We start from the raw sequence: 24,196 nt of genomic DNA on the forward strand, positions 1-24,196 counted from the left end.
GCCACCATGCCCAACTAATTTTTGTATCTTACTGTTTTAGTAGAGATGAGGTTTCACCATGTCGGCCAGAATGGTCTCAAGTGATCTGCCCTCCTCAGTCTCCCAAAGTGCTGGGATTACAGGCATGACCCACTTCACCTGGCCATCTAACTTCTATTACAGAAGTTTTCAAACAATGTTTTTTAAAAAACCTCTAAGTTTATCAAGTTACTACTTTTGAAATTCTCAAAGAATATTTTTAAAAAATACTCCACCTATTATTTAAAGTTTCATTTACCAAAATATAACCAATTTCTATAAATAAAACACTGACAAGTTATTTTATTTTGAGAGAGGATCTCACTGTCTGTTGCCCAGGTTGGAATGCAGTGGCATGATCACAGCTCACTGTAATTTCAAACTCCTATGCTCAAGCCATCTTCCCACTCAGCCTTCCAAAGCACTAGGATTACAGGGATAAGCATCGCACCTGGACAATGACTTGTTTTTTTTTTTAATTCTTTAATAAAGACTAAAGTTAGAGGGATCACACTACCTGATTTCTAGACTAACTAAAGGTACAGTCACCAAGACAGGGCGGTATTGGTGAAATGACAGACACACAGATTGATGGGACAGACTAAACCCACACAGTATTAAGTCTACTGGTTTTTTGTTTTGTTTTTTTTTTTTCCAAAGTGCAAAGATAATTCATTTGAGAAAGAATAGTCTTTTTTTAGCAAGTAGTGTTGAACAACTGGATATCTGAATCCACATGCAAACAAATGAACCTCTACCTTCAACACGTATCATATACCTTACACAAAAAGAGATTCAAAACTTAAAACTACAAAATTTCCAAAAGAAAATGTAGGAGAACATCTTTGACTTTGGGAAAAGATTTCTTAGATATGATTACTAAAAGCCACAATTCATAAAAGAAATGTTTTATAAACTGGGCTTTACCTAAAATTTAAAATGTATGCTCTACAAAAGACAAAGTGGGAAAAGACTAAGAAAATATTTTCAAATCACGTATGTGATGAAAAACTTGTATCCTTAATATTTAAACTTGTATCCTTAATATTTAAAGTACTCTCAAAACTCAACAATAAGAACACACTTTGGAAAACAGTTTGGCAGTTCCTCAAAAGATTACACAAAGAATCAGCATATGACCTAGCAATTCACTTCTACGTATATATCCAAGAGAATTTAAAACATACATCCACAAGAAAAAAAAAACAACTTGTTCATGAATGTTCATTTGCATTATTCATAATATCCAAAAGTTGATGTTTAGGAATAATCTCAACATCCAACAACTGGTGAGTGTGGATAAACAAATTGTGGTCTATGAATACAATGGAATATTATTCAACTATAAAAGCAAATGAAATAGTCATACATCCTTCAACATGGAGGAACCTTGAAAATACATTAGGTTAAAGAAGCCAGAAACAAAAGGCCACATATTATATAACTCCATTTAAATGAAATTTCCAGAATTACCAAATCCAGAAAGACAGAAAGTAGATTACTGGTTGCCAGAGGTGGAATAGGGAGAAGTGGGAGGAAATCGAGAGTCACTCCTAATGGGCAGGAGGTTTAAATCTGGGGTGCTGAAGTGTTCCTGAATGAGACAGTGGGGATGATTGTGACTATACTCAACTTTGTGATTACACTAAAAAACACTGAACTGTACATTTTAAAAGGGTGATATTTGTGGTATATGAATTTAATCTCAATTTTTAAAAACCCACACAACCTAATTTAAAATGACCCTGCAATCTCACTCTTAAGTATTTATCCAAGAGAAATAACAATTATGTTCACAGAAACACCTGTACATGAATGTTTATGACAGCTTTATTCATAACCTTCAAAAACTGAAATATCCTTCAACTAGCAACAGATAAATACTTACAGTCAGGAGGGCGCCGTGGCTCACGCCTGTAATCCCAACACTTTGGGAGGCAGAGGAAGGCAGATCACTTGAGGTCAGGAGTTCAAAACCAGCCTGGCCAACATGACGAAACACCATCTCTACTAAAATACAACAATTAGCCAGGCGGGATGGCATGCCTGTAGTCCCAGCTACCCGGGAGGCTGAGGCACGAGAATAACTTGAACCTGGGAGGCAGAGGTTACAGTGAGCCAAGTTCGTGCCACTGCACTTCAGCCTGGGCGACAGAATGAGACTCTGTCTCAAAAACAAACAAACATACAGTCCATCCATAGAATGAAATACTACTCAAAAATACAGAAATGAAATTCACTAATATATGCAACATATGAATGAATTAAAGTCAGACCCAAAAGGCTACATACCACATAATTCCATTTATATGTACTCTGGAAAAGATAAAACTAAAAGGATGGAAATTGATGACTGACTGCCAGGAAGCGGGGTGAGGTCAACTACAAAGGAGCACCTGCGAGAATTCAGGGTGCCTGATGAAACTTTTATGCGTCATTATTGTGGTGGTGGATACATGCCTCTTAGCTTTTGTCAAGTCAAAATTGTATCACAAGGGCGAATGTTACTGCATGTAAATTTTAAATAAAATAATAAGTTGATTTATCACTCTAGACAAATCTCCACCCTGAACGTAGAAGCAAGGTTCCACTACAGATCAAAGCTCACCTCAAGTATTCTTAAGGCTTCCTTCTGAGGTAGGTGGAGCCAAATTTTATTTTCACTTGGCAACTGATAAGCAGCATAGACAAAACAGTCTGCAAGTTCCTAGTACTAATCAAACAGGCTGAAACAGCTATCATTATGTCCCTAGATTTCTGTAGTTCACTCACTCTCCATCATTGTACTAGGTCCCCACCGTAGCAACATTCTTTAAAATCAAACTAAATTGCCTGTTTACATCATCTCATAAACAAGAAGAGTCAAGAGAAGTATTTCAGAAGGCTGGAAGTGTGTGCATAGTCGAGAATAAATTACTTTATATTTAAATACACATACTATTCACACACAAAATTAACTCTCACTTTGGCCTGGGAAATTCATTTCATAAAGGAGTCTAATTTCTAGCGGGTGTTTAAAATAAACAAGTGCATAATACAAAAACAGATGGAAACGCTAAAAATGAGGCTCTCAGTAAGGCAGAACTCCAAACTAAACGCACCCAAGGAAAGCTGGGTCCGTCACCACCTAGGCAGCGTGAGGCCCGGTTCAGCCCCGTCTTTTGCAGGTCTGAGACGCTGCACTGCACGCCTTGGCTTTTCTTTAAAATTCAGCAGTTCACTCTGGCCCACATATCCAAAAGTCTTGAAATGTGACACACTCCTGGGTCAGGCTGTAAACTGCTAACACGCACGCAACCGTTTGAGTTACCCTGCACGTGAGTTTCCTTTTTGTTATCTGCCGAAGCCAGGTGAGCGAGATGGTGTCCGGGTCCTAGGGCCGGAAGGGGGAGCGCAGAAAGCACCACGGGTCTAGCCGGGAACTGAGGCTAGGCTAGGGAAGCAAGAAAGCGAGCGTCCCGGGTCACACCGCCCTGCCTTCACGTGCGAGGCAGCAGGAGACACGCGTGGGCTCTCTGGGGCCTTCGTCATAACCCCAAGGGGGCAAAGGACAGGGAAGGGACCCAGCCCAGGAGCGCGGCGTCTCGCCTCGTCGCCCCACGCGGCTGAAGCCGGACCGCGAGGCGCCAGGGGTAGAGAAGGGCCCCTCGCCGGGAGTTGAACGCCGGTCCCTTCCTCCGCTCCGCTCGGAAAATAACAGACCTTTTCATCTCGCACTCATGACCCTCTCCTTCCCCCAAAAATATAAACAACTCGAGGGCGGAGGCCCAGGAACTGCCATCCGGCTTTACGTAACTTGACCCAGCAGGTGGCTGCTCCCGGCGAGCAAGGTGCTCCAAGCCCCGAGAACACCGGACACGACTCGGGCAGCGAGACGGCCTGGAGGCAGGCGAGGCCGGGGAGCGGCGGCTGCCTCGTTACCTTTCCAGATGCCCAGAGAGAGCTGGGACGTGTCCAGGTCCACCACATAGTCCCCTAAGAACCGGTTCAACACGTCCACGACCACCGACTCGAAAACCATGTTCTTCAGCCGCGGTGAGCACGGCAGCCGGCCCGTGCGCTCCTCCTCCCGCCGCCTTCCTCACGCCCCTCCCTCGAGGCCGTTCGGTTCACCGGCTCCCCGGCAGCTCCGGCTGCGGCGCCCCCGCTGGCCGGACGCGCAGCCCCAGCGCGAGCGCAGCCAGGAGACCAGGAGGCCGCTCGCACGACGCGTGCGCAGATCAGCGCGCGGGTGGAGGCGGAGCGCTGCGCCGACCTGGGCGTGCCGCCGGAAGGGGGAGAAAAGGTGGCTGTGCCGCCGCGGCTCTGGAGGGTGCGTTTTTTGCGCCGAGCCCGGCTCCTCTTTCCTGTTGGCCCTGCCTTCTCCTCATCGCCGGGCAACGGGACACAGGTCAGGAGCCACAGGATTTTTTTCCGCCCTCTCTTGCAGATCTGAGTCGGGAACGGCCCCCCGGGGCGGGACGGTTGCGCCCGCCCGGAACGCTCCTCCCCCTAGAGGGAGGTGGCCGCCTCCACGCGGGCGCGGTGCTCGCTCCTGAGTAAGGGTGGGAGGATTCCAGCCTCGTCGCCGGAGGCTTCACGGGGACTGTCCCAGGGAGGACCCCCCCCCATTATTACAGGTCGGGGGGTCCGGCCAGCCTGAGTGTCCTGGTGCCTGTAACCTCCCCGCCTGGTCCTCCGAACGTCTGGCCCTTAAGAGGACTTAACTTCCTACTGCGAGTCGAGGATGGAATTACACAGTCACTGCCCTGCATCTGAGACGAGCACCCATTTTTGGTCAAGTCATTAATGCGGAGCCGTCTTTCATTCCAAAGAGTGACACGTTTCCGTGCAGATAAGAGTTAAAGAGTCAGCCGGTCTGGAGACTGCTGAACGCCCTCCAAGAAATACTGGGAGTGCTGGACCCCTCACCCCTGACCCTCCACCGAACCACCGACCTAAAATAAATTACAACTCTTTCGGCCCGTTTGGTCTTATATAGAAATAGTCTCAAAGGCCTGAGATCACAGAGATGCTAAATGTGAGGTTTAGATACTTGTAATTAGTCATCTCCAGGACCAAAGAAGTGTACATTGAGCGTTTTATCTTTGCACGTTAAACGAGTAATGATGGCTTTCTATTAATTACTGTGTCATTTTACTACTTTTTGTGCATAGTCACCAGATTTTTCAAAATTAAAGGTTTAAGGTGTGCCTTTCAAAGTACAATGCCTGACAAAAACTGTTAATCTTTACATGGGTTTATGAATTATTTTTATATAATTTTATATCTGAAGGACCTTTATGAGGTCTCCAACCATTTAGTCTTAAATATAATGAAGCTGAAATGTTAGGGATGTGTGCAAGGTCATACAACCAATGTTCTGTGGAAGAACTGGAACCTGGCCCTTCTGATTGGCCACCACCCCACCTGCTTCCCTTGCATTCAGTTAACAATCTACTTCAGCACACCTGCACGGAGAAACTAATAGAGGCTAAAATGCTTAGGAAAGGGAAGAGCATAATGAGGTATTTTGCCATTGCACTATTAATAAGAAGCCAGATACACAGTAACTGCAAAATTCCACTGTTATATCTAGCACTGCAAATTCAAAGTTACAAAAATTTCCAGAACTCACTCCAAAAATCCACCTTAAGTATCTTGCAAACGCTTTCATATTAGTTTTCTACAATCTAGGAAAATTTTGTGTGAGGAAGGGGAAAGGATGTTGCTGAAAAGTTAAAGGTGTGAGCATTTAATTGTAAACAAAGCAATGAAAAAATTCTGCTGAGGAAGTGTTAGAAATAAGTGGATGCTATTGTAACCGAATTATTACCTAGTGTTAGATGTATCACAAACACGCTTCCTAAATACTAAAAGATAAAATTTTGCATTCAGTCTTTGTATTGCCTAATCCATCTAAGGAAGTTTGTAAGCAAAAATATATTAACATCATCATGTAAAAGATATACTCATTAAACCATTTTCTGTTGTACCTTGAAAAATAAGCCCAATGGCTACTATAAAACTCAGGTTTCAAATTAGGCAGTATGTCAGTGTAAGTTGGTCTTTCTCTAGATCGCAATTAAAATGCTGTACTTCATTCTTTGATCAAATGAAAAAAAAAAAGAGTGAGAGCATCTGAACGACCCAAAACTGCAGTATCATCTAACTTTACAATACATCTCTAACATTGCAAGGACTTACAGTTTTATGTATAGTCTCCATGCCACAGCTCTTCCTCTTTAAAGTTTGGGCATGCTGGTAGTCATCTTGGAATCTTTTTTTCTCCTAATCTTAATTCTTTTGTCCACAGTAAATGTCATTGGTGTGCTGCTTATCCTTATCATTCCCCATGAGCATTGGGGTAGCAGACTAGATGGCCAGATAACAAAGCCGTTGAAGCCAACCACACTACCAGAAGGTGTCCTGGAGGAACAGGTACAGAAAATGGCCATTTAATAAGTATGGGACTTTTACTGATCTAACCTGACAGAGTCCTGTGCTCCGTCTCAGTTAATGCTTTAAAAATTGTAAACAATAAAAAGTTCTTTGGATCCTGGCATGGTGGTGCGTTGCCTGTAGTCCCAAGCTACTCGAAGGTTGATAGAGAGGATCCCTTGGGCTCAGGAGTTTGGAGCTGCAGTGAACTATAATGGTGCCACTGCACTCCACTCCAGGTGACACAGTGAAAAAAAAATTCTTTAGACTTATGTGTTCCAATCCTTAATAAAAAGAGAAAAATTCTCTGGAAGGGGAGTGCAAACAAAAAGGTAAAAACCTTATAAGAATCTTACTTAAGGCCAGGCATAGTGGCTCAGGTCTGTAATCCCAGCACTTTGGAAGGCCAAGGTGGGCAAATCACCTGAGGCCAGGAGTTCGAGATCAGCCTAGCCACCATGGCAAAACCCCATCTCTACTTTGTATACCAAAAAAAAAAAAAAAAAAAAATTAGGCATGGTGGCACCCGCCTGTGATCCCAGCTATTCTCCCAGGCAGGAGAACTGCTTGAACCCCGGAGGTGGGGGTTGCAGTGAGCCAAGATCAAACCATTGCACTCCAGCCTGGGCAACAAGAGCCAAACTCCATCTCAGAAAAAAAAAAGAATCTAATTAAGCAGGGCAGGGGGAAGTGTAAATTTCCACAATCTTTCTAAAAGACAGTTCCTAAACATTTACAAACTGACATAGTATATATGTATATACATGTATATCAGTGTACATGTGTATGTACATACATGTATATATAACTGACTCAGCAATCCCACTTCTACAGACTTACCCTAAGAAAATAATTATAAAAATCCAAAAAGCTATTCCCACAAGAACTTTTTTTTTTTTTTTTTGAGATGGAGTCTCACTCTTCTCACCCTGGCTGAAGTGCAGTGATACAGTCTTGGCTCACTGCAACCTCCACTCCCAGGAGGGTTTAAGTGATTCTACTGCCTCAGCCTCCAAGTAGCTGGAATTATAGGCAGGTGCCACCACACCTGGCTAATTTTTGTATTTTTAATACACGTGGGTTTTCACCATGTTGGCCAGGCTGGTCTCAAATTTCTGACCTCAAATGATCCACCCGCCTAGGCCTCCCAAAGTGCTGGAATTACAGGCATGAGCCACCGTGCCCAGCCAAGAACATTATTTAAAGCATTGTTTATAATAACAAAAAGAAATGGAAATGACCTAAATATCCCATTGATAGGGAAGCTAGTTAAGTAAACATACACATGTAATGCATTACTATACGGCATTAAGATGATAATGAAAGTCTATACTAGTGTGGAAAGATGTCGATAATATATGCTCAGGAGAAGCAAGGTGCAGAATAGTATCCCCCTATTTATAAAAACCTATGAGTTTTTAGGTGTGCAGAGCATTTATATACAGAAAGAAATCTAGAAGTATGCTCACCAAATATTAGCAGTGCTTATCTCTATGTTGTGAGACTTCTGGCAATATGCATTTTTTCTGTTCTTTCAAGTTTAATTTTTTATAGTGAGCATGTATTATTTTGCCTTTGTAAACTGGTGAGGAAGGATGTGTCAGAAATGCTATTATGTTGTATGTTATAACTTCCTGGGAAAACTACATATGCATATTGACGAATTGCTGTGAGCAGGGTCTGAACGTTATTGGGTAATTGATAGACATGGATGTGAACTCTCAAAAGCCTACACCAGAAGACATGAGCAGATATTTCCTGAAGAGTATATACAGATGGAAATAAGCACATGAAAACGTGCAACATCATTAGCCATTGGAGAAATGAAGAGTAAAACCACAATGAGATATCAGACTATCTTATATTATACCTACCAGAATAGTTGAAAAAAAATAGTGACAGTACCAAGGCTGGCTAGGATATGGAGAAACTGGATCATTATTCACTGGAGGTGGGATTGTGAAACAGTTAAACTCTCTGGAAAACGATTTGGCAGTTGCCGCAAAAACTAAACATGCACTTACTATATGACCCAGCAATTGTACTCCTGGATATTTATCCCAGAGAAATGAAACCTTATGGATCACACAAAAACCTGTAATATGAGTAGCCAAAACTTGGAAATGGCCCAGATTTTTTTCAACTGGTAAATGGTTAAACCAACTGTGGTACATCCATACTGTGGAATACTCAGCAGTAAAAAAGGTGAACTATGGATACATGCAATAACTTGGATAGGTGTCAGGGGAATTATGCTGAGTGAAAACCTGTATATTTGTGAAACATGCTTGAAGTAACAAAATTATGGAGATGGAAAACAATTAGTTGTTGCCAAAGGTTAGGAATGAGTAGGATGGATAGGTGTGGCTGCATATGGATAGCAGGAAGGAGCCTTATGTTTATAACACACTTCTATATCTCAATTGTGGCAGTGGTTATATAAAATTGCATAATACTACATACACACCTGGAGTGCAAGTAAAAGTGGAGAAATGTGAATAAATTCCATGGATAGCACTTTCTTTTCTTGCTTTTTTTTTTTTTTTTTTAAAGACAGAGTTTCACTTTTGTTACCCAGGCTAGAGTGCAATGGCACAATCGCGGCCTACCGCAACCTCTGCCTCCTGGGTTCAAGCGATTCTCCTGCCTCAGCCTCCTGAGTAGCTGGGATTGCAGGCATACACCACCACACGCAGCTAATTTTGTATTTTTAGTAGAGACGGGGTTTCACCATGTTGGTCAGGCTGGTCTCGAACTCCCGACCTCAGATCATCCATCTGCCTTGGCCTTCCAAAGTACTAGGATTACAGGTGTGAGCTACCACACCTGGCCCTAATATCTTTATTTTCTGAGTGTGATACTGCATTATAGTTACATAAGACGTTACCATTGGGGAAAACTGGGGTGAAGGGTACCTGGGACCTCCCTATACATTTTTTGAAACTATCTATCAAACTATAATTATTTTTAAAATAACTTTTAAAGGGTCTGCTGAGTCAAAGTCAACCAGGAGGTGCCCCAGAAGATGAGATAAGCCTGAGAGTTAACAGCTTCTACATAACAACTTAATATCCCTGCACAGGGTGCTTGGTAAAAATATTAAAGAAAGAAAAGTATCTGAATGTGGTACCTTATCAATATGTGTTCAAATATCAATTATGCTGTGATCCCAGTAAAATACCAGAAAGAGGAATGTACAAGAAGGGACTCTCAAGGACCTTCCTCTGATTTTAAATACTTAAAACAGTCTGGGCATAGTGGCTCATGCCTGTAATCCCAGTACTCTGGGAGTCCGAGGCAGGTGGATCATGAGGTCAAGAGATTGAGACCATCCTGGCCAACATGGTGAGACCGTATCTCTACTAAAAATACAAAAAATTAACTGGGCCTGGTGGCAGGTGCCTACTACTTGGGAGACTGAGGCAGGAGAATTGCTTGAACCTGGGAGGCGATGTTTGCAGTGAGCCGAGATCGCATTACCGCACTCCAGCCTGGCGACAGAGCGAGACTCTGTCTGAAAAAAAGAAAAAAAAATACTTACAGCTGAGCTCTACTCAGAAAAAGATGGTCCCAAATACTGATGTCCATCAATGCTTTTGATCTCGGGTTTTTACATGGCTGATATTAAAAGCTGATACCTTGTTATTCAGTTTTGTGCTCACATGCCACCTAATCATAGAGGTGAGGACTTCCCTGATCTCTCAGTCTCAAATAGCCAGCAGTAATGCTCTGCCATATCACTTTAGTAGCACTTAATCTAGCTTGCATTTTTCCCAACACTTGTGGAATCAGCATTACCTCGCTATCTTAAAACAGTCAGAACCAGCCTCATTATTCCCTATCCTTAGGAGTATGCATCTCAGAACACAGAGACACAGGGACCAGCCAAGCATCCCCTCTCCTCAGAAGTCTGAGTTTCAGTTTGAGGGCCCCTCTTCTAAATTTCCAAGCATGTCCCTTTGCCCACTCAACCCTTGGGGTTGTATCTGATTTCTGTACTAACTGCCTCCTCAATACCTTATAATTCTCTCTTTACCGTTTCACTACCTAATTATGTATCTAATTAACAATTCTGTACATACCTATATCTATAGAAAGGGGAGTTGGGGCCTGCAGCTGAATCTGTAGCAAGGCGATGTTTGGCTGAGAGAGGGAAGCCATATCATCAAAGGGAGTAAATGCAAATTATGAGTGAAGAGGGAAGCCAGGCTCAGGGCCAGAGAACTTCTTAAGTGTCAGGACAGGCAGCAACTCCCAGTCTTTAAATAGGTAATGAGACCAAGGGTCAAAGGTTTGGATAATCAAGAGCAGGTCAAGCAGTGAAGTGCGAAGTAGGTCCAGGTGAAGGATGCAAAAGCTAGGCTGTGCATGTGATGCGCTGAGTCTGCTCTTAATTGTCCTGTGGCACAGGAGCAGTGGGGTTAGGTAGCTCATTCTGAGCAGAATCCGCTGATACCACTGGCCCCCCTTGTTTGTTCAGCCCAACCTCTCCATTTGTGAGCCGATTTTGATTTAGACAGGATGTGAAAGACTTCCCAGAAATGAACTTTCTTCCTCTCTGGACTTTTGAATATTGACTATGATCTTGATTTCCTGCCTCTGATTTCTTTTCCTCCTTTGTGAACCACTGACTGAAGCTGTGTGACTGTGGGTGTGTTGCTACTTCGGTTAAGCCCTTCCCCAAAGCCTGGACCACACCTCAATGTGCAGTTCTAAGGCGAGCCACTGTCACTCTGCCTCATCTACCCTCTCCTACTTATCTGTTAATGCAAGTAAAATAAAGCATGCAGGTAGGAAGCATTGACCAGGATGGGTTGGGTGGAAAAGTCCCAGAGTTAAAGAGCAGTGAAAAATCCATTATGGAGATTTAGGCAGGAGGTAATTATAGATCTCAACTAGACCAAGGCAATTCAAATGAATAGAAGGACATAGATGTGATGGAGGTCATAAACATGGAATTTATAGCCTTTGAAATTGATTAACTGTGGTAGATGAGGTAAATATGATAATTCCAAGATTGTGTCATTTATAGCAACTGAAACATGAAAACAAGACATTGGTTTTATTGGAGATGATAAAGAGTGTAGTTTGGAGGAGATTCCATGAGATCTGGAATCTAGGGGAAAATATTTAGGACAGAGTGTAAACAGTAATTCAGGAAGAAATTTCTACTTAGAAATTAGGGAATGGGGTTCCAGTGAGCGTCTAGAATAAGACATGAATGCTTGAGGCTCCCTACACAGAAGCAACCATTTATACTCAATGTATGGATGACACTTGGAGTAAAAGAATTGCAAAAAAAAAAAAAAAAAAAGCAGAAGAACAAGGACTGAACTGTTAAGAAACCATCTCATTTAGGGAGGAACCAAATGAACTTGAGAAAAGAGACCTACAATAGAAGCCAATATACCTGGAGTGGGCTGACGTACAAATCCAAGAGGACTTATAGGAAGAAAGGGTGGTCAGCAAAATTGTACGGATGTCAAGAGAGAGAAAAACTCAGAAAATGGCCCAGGTGCAGTGGCTCATGCCTGTAATCCCAGCACTTTAGGAGGCCGAGGCGGGCTGATCACCTGAGTTTTGGAGTTCGAGAACAGCCTAACCAATATGGAGAACCTCTGACTCTAATAAAAATACAAAATTAGCCAGGTTTGGTGGTGCATGCCTGTAGTCCCAGCTACTCAGAAGGCTGAGGCAGGAGATTTGCTTAAACCTGGGAGGCGAAGGTTGGGGTTAGCTGAGATCATGCCATTGCACTACAGCCAAGCTGGTTTCACATTAGCCAGGCTGGTCTCGAACTCCTGAACTCAGGTGATCCCCTGGCCTCAGCCTCCCAAAGTGCTAGGATAACAGGTGTGAGCCACTGTGCCTGGCCAACATTCTTTATTTAATAACCATTTGTCCAGAAATATGTTAGTCTTTAAAGAGCTGTTTTATAAACTATATATAAGAGTGTTCTCTAAGTTTATGTAGCTCTATAAATCCTGATAAGAGATACCATTACTGACAACATAAACATATATGTGAGGTTATAAGAAAACAACAAATCTCTTGTTCTCCAGTATAGATGCACATGTACACACAGCCATGTGCTGTAGAAGTTGTAATATGATCCTTAATTATTAATGAATAACATTTTCTACATCATGGAGAGCTACCTTAAGTACTTTACATAGAGAGAATTCACATACAGAATCACAGATAGAGGACAGATTTGTAATTACAGAAAAGGCTATTGGTACATTTAAGCCTCATGTATACCAGTAGTGTGTTTCTAATTAAATTATATGGTTCAACAATTACAAAGTAAAACCTGATACTGTCTAAAGTTTTCCAATGTTCATATTTTATAAAACCTTACTTTCCAAAGAGCACTGATATAATGTTCCCAAAATCTCTTCTTTGAAAGAAATCATGGTGGCTCATGCCAGTAACCTGGCACTTTGGGAGGTGGATCACCTGAGGTCAGGAGTTCCAGACAAGCCTGGCCAACATTGTGAAAACCCCGTCTTTACTAAAAATACAAAAATTAGCCAGGCTTGGTGGCACATGCTTGTAATCTCAGCTACTCAGGAGGCTGAGGCAGGGAAATTGCTTGAACCTGGGAGGCGGAGGTTGCAGTGATCTGACATTGCGCCATTGCACTCCAGCCTGGGCAACAAGAGCGAAACTCCTTCTCAAAAAAAAAAAAAGGTAGTCTCTGTCAATTATCACATTTATACTGTTCTTAGATTATACACTCTGCTTTTTATATCCAAGGAAATTCTGAGTCATATGCACCAGTTCGGTTTCATTAACATTAAATTAGCTGATTTGGGCATCAGCTGGAGATTCAAATGTCTTCAACTTTCCCTTCCAGAAAGTTAAAAGAGCACCATCTAGTGGAATTTTATATAAAATCCTTCCAAATTGGTATTCAAATTGAACTACTGTAATCATTGGTTTTAAAAGCAAACTTTCATTTTAAATGGCAGTGATTGTAAATCAATTACGTATTTTATAGTGAATCCTAAACATCCTTTCAACTAAACTTCAGATTTGAAAATCAAACTTAGTAATGTTAGCTTATGACATTTTTAACCACATATTTTTACTACTGAATTTGTTTCTGTTCCATTTGAATGTTAATTATGGCATACGAAGCTTTTCTTGCTTTTCATATCCTTTTAAGAAAGACTCAGTTGATTACAGCTTTGTGGTATTGAATACAAGTTTGGCTTTGTTTTTTTCTTCATCATTATACACTTAATGGACCAATTCCTAAACAAAGAAGGTTTAGTTCTACTCACTGGCTAATTCAGACATTTAAGCTGGTCTACAAGGAAGTATATAATTTGAATTTCTCCTTTAGTGGCTGTGGTCAAATAAACTGACTTTTTCTCTAATTACATAAGATTCATCAATGCATTTGGAATGAAAAGAACAACATGATGACTGCCTCAGCCTTAAATACTGATACCTCATCATCAGACTAGCCGGCCTGTAGACAATGTGAGCTGCAAAATGAAGTTAGTGTCTCTCTTCAATCCTGTGAATGCATTTAACGAATGCATAGCAGTGGTCAGGCAACCATATGGGTTGATGGGAATACAAGTTCATAGTTTCCAGCTAGGTTGCCTTTTTACTCTTGTTTGTTTATTCTCTTACTTCATAATTTTCCATTTTGTTTCTTTTAGCCTGTATTCCTCAAATTCCCCCAAATGATCCCTCTTCACATTGAGGTCTCTCTTCAAACATCTTCTAATCAAAGCAGCTTTCCTTAAACATATTATCAAAAATAACACCATCCCAGTATCCCTCCTCTACTCCTTACTATTCTTTTCCTACTCTGCTTGATTATTTCTTACTACTTATCACTACTTATTTGCTTGTTTTCTGTCTCCCTCTGTAATAATTTCAGCATTGATTCCATTCTTTGACCTCTCTCAGTATCTGGTCATTTAACTTTGCAGCATTCCTCTATTGTGAGGGGGGCATTCCACCTCACTCTTTGATGCTGCATTCAGTCATGTGACTTGCTTAGGCCAATAACACGGTAGCCGCTGTGATGCAGGCAAAGCTTGAAAAGCACTTGCACAGTCAGTCCTACTGTCTCCTTCTGGGCCATTGCAATGAAAACAAGGCTGGTCTAGGCGGCCAGGCAATGACCGATACATGGAGCAGTGCCAAGTCACCAGAGTTGCCCTAGTCTCTCTGATTGACCTAACCTGCCCCTTATGTTTTAAGAATTCTAGTAGTAAGTGTTTTCTTTCTTTTTAAGGACGCTTCCTTTGGAGGTGGTTTGTTATATAGCAATAACTAGTCAGTACACCCTCCCATGGAATACAAACTTCCTGAGTGTGGGGAATTTGCTTTTTCTTTATTGTTACATCCCTAGCACAGAGGCACTGTGCCTGAAGAAGATATTTGTTGAATAAATCAATCAGATGCGGGCAGGTAGGTCATATATTAGAGCTTAAGTAACAACTTTTCCGAATATCTATCTTTTTATAGGGATAAATTCAATAACCTGGAGAGAAATGGTTAGGCTACTTATCCAACAGGCAGTTCTCCAAAAATAGTTTTGTGTGTGTGTGTTTTTTTTAATCTCAATCAAGCTTTTGATAAGTATTAAGGGGTATTGAGTTCAAGGTTACATATTTTGCCAAGTGTTGTAGGTGTAACTATGAAAGTGCGCAGCAAAATGCTGTAATGATCAAGTCTGATGAGATGACATTACAACTGACTTATTTTTTATGATCACTGAGTTGCCCAACAATGAAATAAAAGAAGCCAGTTCACCTCCATAGAGGTGGGCTCAGGTATACCTTCTGACCAAGAGGTCATTTTGAATTCAAGATGACGGGTAACTAAGACATCAAAGTTCTGTGTCAAAGAGCATGGCTACAATAGTTTTAGCTTGAAATTAAAAGAAAAAAAATGTTGTTTTAGTCAATTTTCTGTAGCTATGACAGGATATCACAGATTGGGTAATTTATAAAGAACAGAAGATTATTTGGTTCACAGTTATAGATAAGAAGTCCAAGAGTATGGCACCAATGTCTGATGAAGGTCAACCCATGGCAGAAGGCATTGCCTAGCAAGTGAGTGCACCAGACAGAAAGATAAATGAAACAACAAAAATAAAATAAAATAAGGTAAAATAGGGCCCACACTTAGTCCTTTTGTCTGGAGCCCTCTCTCAAGGTAACCTACCTACCGTCTCAATAATAGCGTTAATCCGTTCATGAGAGCTCTGCCCTCATGACCCAATTACCACTCAAAGGTCTCACCTCTCCATCCGTCACAAATGGCAATTAAATTTCAGCATGAGTTTTGAATGGGATATTCAAACCATAGCAGAGATATTACCACACCGTCATACAAGTTGTTTTTTAACAATGTAATACAGAGTAGTGACCAGGCACAATAGCTCATGCCTGTAATCCCAGCACTTTGTGAGGCCGAGGCAGGTGGATGACTTGAGGCCAGGAGTTCGAGACCAGCCTGACCAACCTGGCAAGACCCTCTCTTTACTACTAAAAATACAAAAATTAGCCAGATGTGGTGGTACATGCCTGTAATCCCAGCTACTTGGGAGGATGAGGCATGAGAATCACTTGAACCTGGGAGGCGAAGGTTGCAGTGAGCCAAGGTCATGCCACTGCACTCCAGCCTGGGTGATTGACTGAGACTCTGTCTAAAAATAATAATAATAATAAGAGAAAAAAAATGAAATGTAACTGCCATTGTAACAGCATTAGGAAGTGGGGCTGCCTTTAAAAGGTGATTAGGCCATAAGGGCTCCACCTTCATGAGTAGGTTTAATGCTTTACTAAAAAGTCTTTTAATTGGGCTCTCTCTCTCTCATACAGCCTCTCGCTTTCCACCATAAGCTGACACAGGAAGCAGACCCTCACCAGATGCCAGTATCTTGATGTTGGACTTTCCAGCCTTCAAAACTGTGAGCCAATAATTTTTTGTTAATTTTAAATTACCCAGTCTGTGGGTGTTACAGCAGCGCTAAATGAACTAAGGCACCACCCAACAATGACTAGCTTAAAGAAGTGTTTCTCAACTAGGGGTGATTTTGCCCCGATGGAACATTTGCCAATGTCTTCAGACATTCAGCAGAGGCCATGCATGCTATTAAACATTCCACAATGGACAGGAAATCCTCCTACGACAACCAGTCCAAGATGTTAATAGACTAATGTTGAGAAGGCCTGGCTTAAAAGCTAATAATTATGTAACACAAGGCAATACATTTTACATAACTTGAATTCAGGAACAACAATTCTTAAAATTGGATATTTAGTCTCTCTCAGTAGCTGGGATTACAGGTGTGCACCACCATGCCTGGCTAGTTTTTGTATTTTTAGTAGAGATGCAATTTTGCCATGTTGGTCAGGCTGGTCTCAAACTCCTGGCCTCAAATGATCTGCCTATCTTGGCCTCCCAAAGTGCTGGAATTACAGGCATAAGCCACAGCTCCTGGCCTGAAAACAAGATCTTCAAAATTATGATGTTATTACCGGGTGCCCTTAAAGTTTACTCTTTTAAATTTTTAAAAGAACTTGGTAGAAAGATGTGCAATTGATTTGAATAGACAATTCATGAGAGAAATAAATACCTAATAGATGCATAAGAATATGTCATTTCCAGCTAATAAAATATACGCAAATAAAAAACAAGAAAGCACTTCTCACCTATAAAATTGACAAAGATTTAAAAAAATTGATAGTACCCAGAGTTCTGAAGGAAATGGTAGATGGACAATCTCCAACCCTACTGATAGCAGTAGAAATTCGTGTATAATTTTTCTGGGTGTCCATTTGACAGTATTTGTAAATAGCTCTTAGATTGTGCTTAACCTTCAGCCAGTTAGTCTATTTTTAGTAAATTATTTTAAAGAAAAATAATCATTTATTGAATTCTACCTCTGAGCCAGGCTCTGTAATGCCACTTTATATACATAAGTATTTAATCCTTATGAAAACTTTGCAGACAGATATTATTACCAACTGTTACAATTCAGAAAACTAATGCACAGAAAGTTTTAGTAATAAATCAGAGATCAAACTGCAGGAATAATTTATACACAAGTCTGTCTGATTCGTAGGAAAAACAGACGTGCACATCTGTAGGAATGAGTATGTTTACGACATAGTTTATAATAGAGAAGAGTATAAAATAAAGCTCATTATCCATTAATAGAGGAATCATTATGTACATTGCATTCATTCAAATGATCATATACATTTCGAAAGAAAATGTATTTAGAAAATTGTAAGTCCAAAAGATTGGTTAAAAAATAAATCAGTGTTGGCTGAGCCTTGTGGCTCACGTCTGTAATCCCAGCACTTCAGGAAGTGCCTGTAATCTCAACATCTCAACAGAGCAGGACTCTGTCTCAAAAAAAAAAGTTGGCTATTAACACTGCTTTTGTTTTGCTTTTTTTTTTTTTTTTTTCAGAGGGAGTCTTGCTCTGTCACTCAGGCTGCAGTGCAGTGGTGCCATCTTGGCTTACTGCAACCTCCACCTCCTGGGTTCAAAGGATTCTTGTGCCTCAGCCTGCTGAATAGTTGGGCTACAAGCATGTGCCACCATGCCCAGCTAACTTTTGTGTTTTTAGTAGAGACAGCGTTTCACCATATTGGCCAGGCTGGTCACAAACTCCTGACCTCAAGTGATCCGCTCGCCTCAGCTTCCCAAGTGCTGGGATTGCAGGTATGAGCCAATACATCCGGCCAACAGCCAACTTTTTTTTTTGAATCCTTGCTATTTGCTAAGCGTTCCAGACATTTGTTCAGCTTGGTGGGCATTTGCATAGAAAATAGTCTAGAAGAACTTACACTAGGATGTAATAGTGATTGTCTTCAGGTGGTGAAATCAGGGATAAGTTCTGAATTTCTTTTATGTTTTGGTGATCACTGAATTTATTTCACTGGGCATTTATTCCTTTTGTAATCGGAAAAAAAAAATCCTTTAAAACTAAGAGGGAGGGAGAGAGGGAGAGGAAAGGTGAGAGAAAAAGGTGGAAAAATCTTGCAAGTTGTACATGAAGAAACAAGTGAGTGGAGCTTATTCATATAGTTTTTGATACACAGTGAGCCAGGAGAGTATGCTATGCTTCCATCTTCCTAAATCTCCTCCTTTTTAAGTAATGTATTACAATTTCAAACATGGTAACCCTATCTCTATTGTAGATTATTTGTACATAATATATTTATATTCATGATTTAGTTTTCAAAGTGTTTGAAATATTTCAGAAAACCATAAAATAAAATATTAGTCCTGGTTAACATATATCTTCTTAACCCATTTCCCATTTGCCCTAAGAATACTGCCCTGGCAGTGAGCTGCACATTTGTTTTCCAAATGGGGAATGGGTCAAGGATGGGTTGGACATATCCAATCTTCTCTCAAAATACTGACTGGCATATTGAGGTTCATAAAGCCTCCTTGTAGCTAGTAAGTCAGACCAATTTCTACCTTAATGAATATTTACTAGGCACCAATTGTGTCATGTCAGGTTATAATAGATATGGAGACACACTCTTTCTTCAAGGCATTTGCATCTATGGGAAGGAAGACATGTGACCAATTATGATGGTTAATATTCAATGTCAACTTGATTGGATTGAAGGATGCAAAGTATTGTTTCTGGGTGTATCTGGATGTTTCTGGGTGTTGCCAGAAAAGATTCACATTTGAGGCAGTGGACTGGGAGAAAAATGAGCCACCCTCAGGAAGAACCACTCACACTGTGGGTAGACACCGTCTTATCAGTAGCCAGCACAGCTAGAAAAAACAGGTAGAAGGTAGAGGGTGCTGACTTGCTGTGTCTTCCGGCCGCCATCTTTCTCCTGTGCTGGATACTTCCTGTCCTTAAACATCAGACTCCAAGTTCTTCAACTTTTTGACTCTCGGACTTACCAGTGGATTTGTCAAGGGCTTTCGGGCCTTCAGCCACAAACTGAAGGCTGCACTGTCAGCTTTCCTACTTTTTTTTTTTTTTTTTTCTATTTTTTGTGATGGAGTCTCCCTCTTGTCGCCCAGGCTGGAGTGCAGTGGCGTGATCTCAGCTCACTGCAATCTCTGCCTCCTTAATTCAAGTGATTCTCCCACCTCAGCCTCCCGAGTAGCTGGGATTACAGGTGCATGCCACCACACCCAGCTAATTTTTGTATTTTTAGTAAAGATGGGGTTTCACCATTTTGGCCAGGATGGTCTTGAACTCCTGACCTCAGGTGATCAGCCTGCCTTGGCCTCCCAAAGTGCTGGGATTATAGGCATGAACCACCATGCCCAGCCAGCTTCCCTACTTTTGAGGTTTTGGGACTCATACTGGCTTCCTGGCTCCTCAGCTTGCATATGGCCTCTCATGGGATTTCACCTTACGATTATGTGAGTCAATACTCCTTAATAAAATCCCTTTCATATACACGTCTATCCTATTAATTCTGTTCCTCTAGAGAATCCTGAGTAACCCATCAATTATGCTGTAATATACTAATTGTCACAAAGGATACATGTTCAATATACAACAGAAACCTGGTAGAACTACCCACGACTGCTTGGGGGAAAGAGGAAACCTTCACGAAAGTGGATCAAAGTCAATTCAGATTATGGAAAAACAAATAAATAAGGATCACTTCTGTAGCATTTTCTCACAACATACTTGGCCAGAAGTGGGTATTCTTCAAGATGACAGGAATCATAAATAGCTGATGTTGCTGGAAGTTGTATCATGAGTGGGTAGAATGGCAAGAAGGAACTTGATCCCTGCCAAAGGAAACGCTAAAGGACATTGCTGGGATTCCAGTTGTGAGATTGCAGCAGTGAGATCTCCTGCCTAGACAGGGGAAAAACCTGCCTTCAACCTTAAAAAATCACTTGGATGTAAAAGACAGGGCCTTAAAAAAAAAGAAAATAAAGCAAGCTCTATCTACAGGATTCGATTAATCAAGGTGACTTGAGCATCTCTTGATTAAAGGACTTTTTTACCCTTGCTTGAATATATCTTTCTTTCAGAAATATTTAAGGGACATTCCTTTGGGGGCAGGGCTTTTAGGTTTTTTTGAGACACAGTCTTGCTCTGTCACCCAGGCTGGAGTATAGTGGTGTGATCTCGGCTCGCTGCAACCTCCACCTCCCGGCTTCAACTGATTCTCCTGCCTCAGCCTCCCCAGTAGCTGGGACTACAGCCGCGTGCCACCGCACCTGGCTAATTTTTTGTATTCTTAGTAGAGACGGGATTTCACCATGTTACCCGGGATGATCTCAATCCTCTGACCTCATGGTCTGCCCACCTTGGCCTCCCAAAGTGCCGGGATTACAGGTGTGAGCCACTGTGCCCAGCCAGGGATTTTAATCTTAAAAAAACAAACCTTCTTGATGCTCATTTTAGTTCCTTGTATTCTGTATGTTCATCAGCTATCTCATTAGCCATCCTTGCTTCAGGCTTCCACAGCCCTCCTATGATCTTCTATGAGACATTTCAAAGTATAACTGATTTCACTATCCATCCATTTATTAGTTCAAGAAATAATTATTGCTATTTACTACTATATGCCAGAAACTGTTCTAGGTGCTGAAGACACAAATCAAAGTGCCTGCTCTTGGGGAGCATTTTCATTCAATTCTATGAGGTGCACTATCCTGACTTTGCTTAGTCAGATAAGATATGCAATTGACTTATTATAAAATCAGTAATCCTTGTACACTTCATTTTCATCCACTTCTACATGTTTAGTAATACATAAAGGAACAAATAAGGACAAAACACACTGTCAGAATTATGATGTTTTTCATACAACTCCACCAATCTGGACATTTTCTTCCATAAGAATTTCAGTTAATACCATGCAAATCTGAGAAAGTGTTTGTACCCAGTTGATATAAAGAAACCATTTAGCTGGCTTTATTTTTGTCTTACTAGAGCCCAATCCTTTTAAAGAATTAAGTAGTATGTGTTTAGTTTGGATACATATGGTTTAATACATGGATAATTTTGAAATTTCCCCTTTCACTATTATTTTAAAAACTGAGTAATCACCAGAGTGCAATCATAATTTCCTATCAATCTCAACATTTCTATTTTCCCAAATGAGCTACTTTAAAGATTTATTTTCAGCATTATAGAAGACATTAAACAAGTCTACTCAGGCACAGAAGGAGCACTGGGTAGGACCAGCAGAAAATATGGATATATTCAAACGCCATGATTTTAAATCAATGAACTAACATTGATCTGTAATTAACACCCATATGGTGGTCAAGCTTATCTTGGTTAAAAAAACAGGCTACTTCTGTTAGCTCTGGCCTCAAAACTAATGAAAGTCCATGGCGATTTTTATCTTGATTCCAGAATCCTTAGGACAACAGGATGGCAGAGTACCCAAGAGTCACGGCAATGAATGCCAGGGCAGCTCTGTGCCAGTCATCACTGATAGGAGGTGAGGGACGTGTTAAGGATCAGGAAGGCCTTATGGGAACTGCAGGAGGCAACAGGGAGGCACCTGCCTTGAAAAAAAAGACCTGCTTCCTTTTCCCTAGTTATTGAATATTACTGGCATCTGTCTGTCTGTAACACCTGCCCATCCAAATACAATACTTGAAATGATCTTTGTTAACTCACTCCTATAGCTTAGGAGGAGGAGGAGGAGTAGAGGAGGTGGAGGTGGAGGAGGAGGAGGAGGATGTGGTGGTGGTGGTGGAGGAAGAGGAGAAGGAGGTCTATTGGAGATAGTCCAGAGCTGGTATATTATCTCCGCGGTTATCAGAGATTGGGTTTGTTCTATCTTTCTTCTTCACCATGTTGAGCCCTTGACTTCCATCCTCAGGTCAGTGTAGGATCCAAAATAGCTACTAAAGCTCCTGCTATCATGTCTGCTCTTTATTTAGGAAGTAATGGAAAAAAAGGGGGCAGGAGGGAGAATGCTTGCAGCCATTTTAAAAGAATATTCCCTGAGGTCCTGCCCATAAACTTTCACATATACCTCATTGGTCATTACTATCTACAAGGGATAAAGGAAAATTTTAACTGGGTCCATGCCATCCCCTGATAAAAGAGAGGTCAGTCACTAATAAGAAAAGAGGGGAGTATAAGAGCAGGCAACTAGCAGGCTCTGTCTCACACAGGTTAAAAGAAAAGTCTCTACATATATATATGGCAGGGAAGGTTAACAACAAATGACCCCTCAGCTTTGTGTGGGGAGATAACAGAAAGTTGTGGGAACTGTGCTGAGCAGGAAAGCTCATGTCTCACCTAATCGGCTCAGCCATATCCTGTCCCAGCAAAGTGGGAATGGAGCCCACTGTGTTCTGATGTTCCCATTTTCCAAGAGAAGCAACGAACTGCTCTCCATTGGCTCACTCTGTTTCAGCCACACTAGCCTACTGCTGTCCTGTGAACCTGCACCTGTCCTTCCACTACAGAGCTTTTGCAATGTCTGTTCCATCTGCTGAGAATGTTCCTCTTCCATATATCAGCACGAACCCTTCAAGTCTTTGGTCAAACCATAAGAAACACAATCTGAGGCATAATTCAGGCTTTTGTGTCAACTCTTGTATTTTTAAAATTTTATTATTTATTTTTATTTTTATTTTGAGACAGAGTCTCTCTCTGTCGCCCAGGCTGGAGTGCAGTGGCACGATCTGAGCTCACGCCAATCTCCACCTCCTAGGTTCAAGCGATTCTTCTGCCTCAGCCTCCTAAGTAGCTGGGATTACAGGCATGTGCCACCACACCCGGCTAAATTTTGTATTTTTAGTAGAGACGGGGTTTCGGTCTTGAACTCCTGGCCTCAAGTGATCCCCCTGCCTCGGCCTCTGAAAGTGCTGGGATTACAGGTGTGAGAGCCAACCACCCCGGCCTTTCCTTATTTAAAAATCGACACCCACATATTTCAAAGCTCTGTGTCCGAATGTCGCAATTTGTACCTAACCTCCAACCACTGATCAAGGAGAGCCAGTTTTCCTTGAAGCAACATTTTAGGAAATGTTATGCCTCACAATAAAAAATGAACTCTATTGCTTTGCAATCCAGGATGAGGGGGGAGCTTGGAATGAAGGTCACCAGACTCTTGGACCACCGCAAACACTTATTACCCTGGGGGCAGACAGCCATCAACCATCTACCCTCTTCTTCCCTTTGCCAGTCAGAAGATGCCGGCTCTGAAGCTGGGGTGGGCAGTATTTCTGAAAGGACGATTCTGGACTGGCACAAGCCTGATCAAACTTCCACACACCTGTCCATTCCTTGCAGTTTTCTACTTAGGCCAGCAGATGGCAGCAAGTATCGGCTGAACTAGGAAACCAACTTCGAACACCTTCAGAGTTGAGGTTCTTTTTGATGCATTTTCTTTGATTTGTGCCAATAAAAACAATAAAAGTAATTTACATTTGCTTCACTCATTACTTCTCACACTGAGAAACAGAAAGATAAATCTATTTTAGATCTGACTTATCGTTTTGAAAAGGTGATCATGAAAGCCTGAATATGTGAAATGGGACAAAAGTCTTAATTTGTTCCTTAGTAACAAGAAATAAAATTTAATATATATTACCAAAAAAATATATTTATTTAATCTTGACTCTGGTGGCTGTTCTTAACAAAAAACTACAAATATTTGTTATGTTTCTAAGTAAAGATACAGTGACTTCAGGACATGCACAAAATGGTAAACAGATGTATTATTGTTTTCTGAATAACTTCCACATTTGCCCAAATATATCCTTTAAAAATGTACTGCATCTTTTTAATCACTTGGAA

The 24,196-nt window shown here is 41.3% G+C and overlaps 1 protein-coding gene and 1 long non-coding RNA gene across 4 annotated transcripts in view; one reads left to right on the forward strand and one right to left on the reverse strand.

Moving 5' to 3' along the window:
* The window catches only part of VPS13A (vacuolar protein sorting 13 homolog A), a 242,787-nt gene extending 237,652 nt beyond the window's left edge, over window positions 1-5,135 (reverse strand). For all 3 annotated transcript variants that reach the window (XM_032290653.1, XM_032290654.1, XM_032290655.1), the window contains exon 1: window positions 3,940-5,135. In XM_032290653.1, coding sequence (XP_032146544.1) covers window positions 3,940-4,039 — 100 coding nt within the window. In that variant the 5' untranslated portion in view covers window positions 4,040-5,135. The remainder of the gene's footprint in view (window positions 1-3,939) is intronic.
* Window positions 4,367-23,834, forward strand: LOC116559662. The gene is made up of 4 exons (XR_004272561.1): window positions 4,367-4,408; window positions 16,293-16,381; window positions 21,791-21,878; window positions 23,583-23,834. It is a non-coding gene; the product is annotated as an uncharacterized LOC116559662 (long non-coding RNA).
* Window positions 23,835-24,196: the final 362 nt, after the last annotated feature.

Source organism: Sapajus apella, unplaced genomic scaffold, assembly GCF_009761245.1.
Source record: "Sapajus apella isolate SASKATOON/1434 unplaced genomic scaffold, GSC_monkey_1.0 scaffold24, whole genome shotgun sequence".
NCBI lineage: Eukaryota > Metazoa > Chordata > Mammalia > Primates > Cebidae > Sapajus > Sapajus apella.